The sequence below is a fragment of the Nerophis ophidion genome, linkage group LG13, assembly GCF_033978795.1.
Source record: "Nerophis ophidion isolate RoL-2023_Sa linkage group LG13, RoL_Noph_v1.0, whole genome shotgun sequence".
Lineage (NCBI taxonomy): Eukaryota > Metazoa > Chordata > Actinopteri > Syngnathiformes > Syngnathidae > Nerophis > Nerophis ophidion.
In genome coordinates this window covers 31,353,877-31,358,876 of record NC_084623.1, presented here as the reverse complement: position 1 = coordinate 31,358,876, position 5,000 = coordinate 31,353,877, and the positions used below count along the sequence as shown (strand labels likewise).

Here is a 5,000-nt window from a genome sequence, read left to right as displayed (position 1 = left end):
TAAAAAATATATATATATTGTAAAGAATAGTAAATACATTTGAATTCATTCTTCATTTTACTTCTGTTTTTTCGACGAAGAATATTTGTGAAATATTTCTTCAAACTTATGATTAAATTTCCCCAAAATTTACTCTGGCATACCTAGAAAATCTTTAGAATCAAATTTAAATCTTATTTCAAAGTCTTTTGAATTTCTTTTTAAAATTTTTGTTCTGGAAAATCTAGATGAAATAATGATTTGTCTTTGTTAGAAATATAACTTGGTCCAATTTGTTATATATTCTATCAAAGTACAGATTGGATTTTAACCTATTTAAAACATGTCATCAAAATTCTAAAAAACAAAAAACCTTCCGTAAAAGGGAAACAAATGTACGACGGAATGACAGACAGAAATACCCATTTATATATATATATATATATATTTATTTATTAAAGGTAAATTGAGCAAATTAGCTATTTCTGGCAATTTATTTAAGTGTGTATCAAACTGGGAGCCCTTCGCATTAATCAGTACCCAAGAAGTAGCTCTTGGTTTCAAAAAGGTTGGTGACCCCTGATCTAGAAGAAATAATGATTTGCCTTTGTTAAAAATATAGCTTGGTCCAATTTGTTATATAGTCTATTGAAGTGCAGATTGGATTTTAACCTATTTAAAACCAGTCATCAAAATTCTAAAAAACAAAAAACCTTCCGTAAAAGGAAAGAAAATGTACGACAAATTGACAGAAATACCCATACCCATACATATACATATATATATATATATATATATATATATATATATATATATATATATATATATATATATATATATATATATTCCCATCAATCAATCCATTTTCTACCGCTTATTCCCCTTTGGGGTCGCGGGGGGCGCTGGCGCATCTCAGCTACAATCGGGCAAAATATTTATTTATTAAAAAGGTAAATTGAGCAAATTGACTATTTCTGGTAATTTATTTAAGTGTGTATCAAACTGGGAGCCCTTCGCATTAATCAGCACCCAAAAAGTAGCTCTTGGTTTCAAAAAGGTTGGTGACCCCTGATCTAGAATAATGATTTGTCTTTGTTACAAATATAGCTTGGTCCAATTTGTTATATATTCTATCAAACTGCAGATTGGCTTTTACCCTATTTAAAACATGTCATCAAAATTCTAAAAAACAAAAAACCTTCCTTAAAAGTAAAAAAAAATGTACAGCGGAATGACAGAAATACCCATTTTATATATATATATATATATTATATATATATATATTTATTTGTTCATTTACAATTACAAAATATATTGAAAAAATTTGCTCGTCGTCTAAATAATTAGTCTGCCGTTTAGGCTTGGCATCACTTCCTGTTAAAAAATTGCACACCGACGAAGACCTCGTCGTAACAGGTCTGTATTTTGGTAGCGCCTGGGCAGTTTGTATTAAAATTCAAATAAAAAGGAGGACACGCATGTTGCTGGCTTTGCTTTTTCTTTAGGGATATAATGCTTGACAGACATTGGAAAGCTAGAGCCCTCAGCATTCGCGTAGAGCCTCTTTCAGTTACTAAATCTATAATTTAAAAATATTTAAATGTTTTGGCAAAGGCAATTGTGATTGTAGATAGACTGCTACTTGGAAAATATATACACTATATTGCCAAAGGTATTTGGCTACCTGCCTTGACTCGCATATGAACTTTAAGTGCCATTCCATTCCTAACCCATAGGGGTCAATATGATATTGGCCCACCTTTAGCAGCTATTACAGCTTCAACTCTTCTGGGAAGGATATTGGCCCACCTTTAGCAGCTATTACAGCTTCAACTCTTCTGGGAAGGCTGTCCACAAGGTTGCGGAGTGTGTTTATAGGAATTTTCGAACATTCTTTCAAAAGCGCTTTGGTGAGGTCACACACTGATGTTGGTCGAGAAGGCCTGGCTCTCAGTCTTCGTTCTAATTCACCCTAAAGGTGCTCTATCGGGTTCAGGTCAGGACTATGTGCTGGCCAGTCAAGTTCAGCCACACCAGACTCTGTTATCCATGTCTCTATGGACCTTGCTTTGTACAGTCATGTTAAAAGAGGAAGGGGCCCGCTTCAAACTGTTCCCACAAGGTTGGGTGCATGGAATTTTCCAAAATGTTTTGGTATCCTGGAGCATTCAAAGTTCCTTTCACTGGAACTAAGGGGCCAAGCCAAACTCCTGAAAAACAACCCCACACCATAATTCCTCCTCCAAATTTCACACTTGGCACAATGCAGTGCAAAATGTACCATTCTCCTGGCAATCTCCAAACCCAGACTCGTCCATCATATTGCCAGATGGTAAAGCGTGATTCAGAGAACTGCTCTGGAGTCCAGTGGCGACATGCTTTACACCACTGCATCAGACGCTTTGCATTGGACTTTGATGTATGGCTTAAATGCAGCTGCTCGGCCATGGCAACCCATTCCATGAAGCTCTCTGTGTACTGTACGATGGCTAATTGGAAGGTCACATGAAGTTTGGAGCTCTGTAGAAGCTGACTGTGTAGAAAGTTGGTGTTCAGCATCCGCTGACTCCTCTGCTGGTTGACGTGGGCGACCACTTTGTGGCTGAGTTGCTGTTCTTCCCAAACCCTTCCATTTTCTTATAATAATGCCGACAGTTGACTTTAGAATATTTGGGAGCGAGGAAATGTCACAACTGGACATGTTGCACAGGTGGCATCTATGACAGTTCCACGCTGGAAATCACTGAGCTCTGAGAGCAGCCCATTCTTTCACATATATTTGTCTCCATGCCCAAGTGCTTGTTTTATACACCTGTGGCTGGGCCACGTGATCAAAACACCTGATTCTGATCATTTGGATGGGTGGCCAAATACTTTTGGCAATATAGTGTATGTATATATTATTTACATTTTTCTTAAATTTTCAAATCGAGTTGAGTTTTTTGTTACCATTTTAATAATTTTATTTTTAGTGTGTGGCTCGCTTCTGTAATTTCCCGATGCAGGCCATATAAAAATGTTTTTAACAAATAAAATGTCGCTGGCCAATAAAAAAAAAAATGAGCTGAACACTGCAAATAGCACCTCAGAAGACCTTTTGTTCCACATTTTGTTTAAACGTATTACTTTAAGTGCTTACAATTAATTCCTTTACAATGCAACTTTTGTTTTTCAAATGTTAAAGGTAAACTCCACATTTTTTAAACATTTGCCCAAATTCTACAATCCCTTTGTGAGACAAGAAGCCACATCTTTCCCTTTTCTGGGCAAACTACATAGTAAAAAAAACCCCAAAAAACCCTAGAGGGCAGCTAACAGGCACGTTCCTGATAATATGCAATATTTACAATATGTTGGCAATTTTAAGCATTACCATAACTTCTTTCCCTGGCGGATTGATTTCACAGAGCGCATTGCAACTAATGCTACTTCCATCAACAGCATAGAGAGCACATGTATTCTAGCCTTCGTGAGAGCTTTGGAGCGTCACGTTGCATTAGTGCTAAACAAAATGTATACAAAAAATAAGAACTTAAACAGTCAACATCTGCTCTCACTGAGATGCCGACTGATGGCGTGGTTATATTTTTCAGCACAAGACCTTTGCCCTCCTTGAGCTGGTAAATTCACCATAACCCTCACTGCTCTGATGGAAAACGCTGGATGTGAATGCACATTTACAGAGTTTTCCGAGCGATGTTGTCAGGTCTCATGCTGCATTTAATTTGTTGATAGCCAAGTTGAGAGCAAGTTTTGAACAAGTATGTACTGCTTGAGCCGGTTTGGACTTATGTAGCATGTAAAATTTCAAAGTTGACCAACTTCTCCGATTGGTGGCCCAAACTTCTATTATCCAGGAATGAGTTACAGTATAATTAATTAAGTTTTCTAAATTCAAAGGCGATAAAGCAGCAGTGCAAGAATCACAGGTAGCTAGGATTACTTTTTAGACTAACTGTGAGCAGGGCGTTATATTACTACACCAGAGAAGTAGTTTATTTGTATTAGCTCTCACATTAACAGGCTATATTTAGCTTGGTTAGCTTGCAGGTCACTGTATGGAAAGTTGTTGGCAGTTTCTGGATGTTTGTTTTAGATGGTTTAATAAGCAGAGTAGATGATGCCCATTACTCTCATTATAAGCAGCATCAAGGCAGCATTCACTATTTGGACTGCACAGAAAAGGGACAGACATGTGTTCTTGTCTCACATATGGATTGTGGTTGAACAAAAAAAAGGTGCAATTTTCCTTAAGGGCAGGTAAAATATCAGTAATACAAGTATAGCAAAATCAAGTAATTACAAAATATCACTTTTGCTTTGCCTTACCTCCTCTCCTACCATGTTCCACAGATGAACCAGAGGAAGACCAGTATTATCATCATAGTTTGAGACCTTAAACGTCAGAGAAGGCCAAATGGTTATCAAAAAATCAACTTCAACAGTCAAGAAATGTAAGGCTTAAAGTTTACTTGTGCAAGCAGTGCAGCACCCCGTGTCATCTCCTCTAAAGCTGATGTGGCCTCAGACGAAAAACAATCTTCTCCTGATAGAATATTCAGATTAGACAAAAGAAACAAAGAAAAACACACATCAATTTGTGTTTCAACACCAGCAAATAGTGTACCTGGTAAGGGAGCGATGTTGTCAAGCAATACTTCAGCCCCTTGAAATGGCAACGTTACAAAATCAGACCTGAAAAAAAAAGGCATTAAAAGGTGTTGGCGACATAAATAGCAAAGTCATTTGTTTTGTTATTGCCCTGATAACCCATAACCCAAGTAGCTGTAATAATGGATTATACTTGTACAGCGCTTTTTTACTTTCAAGGTACCGGTACTCAATGCGCTTTGACACTATTTCCACATTCACATGTGGCACACCAATTAATAAATACAGGTGTAAATAGCAATTTTTTAGTAGCATCTATCCATCAATGTTCTACAGCTTGGGTTGCTGCAGCCTATCCCAGCTACAGCCTATCCAAGCTGCATTCAGGCAGAAGGCGGGGTACAACTTGG

At 37.1% G+C, this 5,000-nt stretch overlaps 1 protein-coding gene across 1 annotated transcript in view; it reads right to left on the bottom strand.

Annotated features, from left to right (window-relative positions):
- The window catches only part of akap1b (A kinase (PRKA) anchor protein 1b), a 70,143-nt gene that overhangs the window by 18,467 nt on the left and 46,676 nt on the right, over positions 1 to 5,000 (bottom strand). Inside the window, 3 exon segments of the mRNA XM_061918769.1 lie at positions 4,309 to 4,374; positions 4,452 to 4,525; positions 4,607 to 4,674. Of these exon segments, the coding sequence (XP_061774753.1) occupies positions 4,309 to 4,374; positions 4,452 to 4,525; positions 4,607 to 4,674 (208 nt within the window).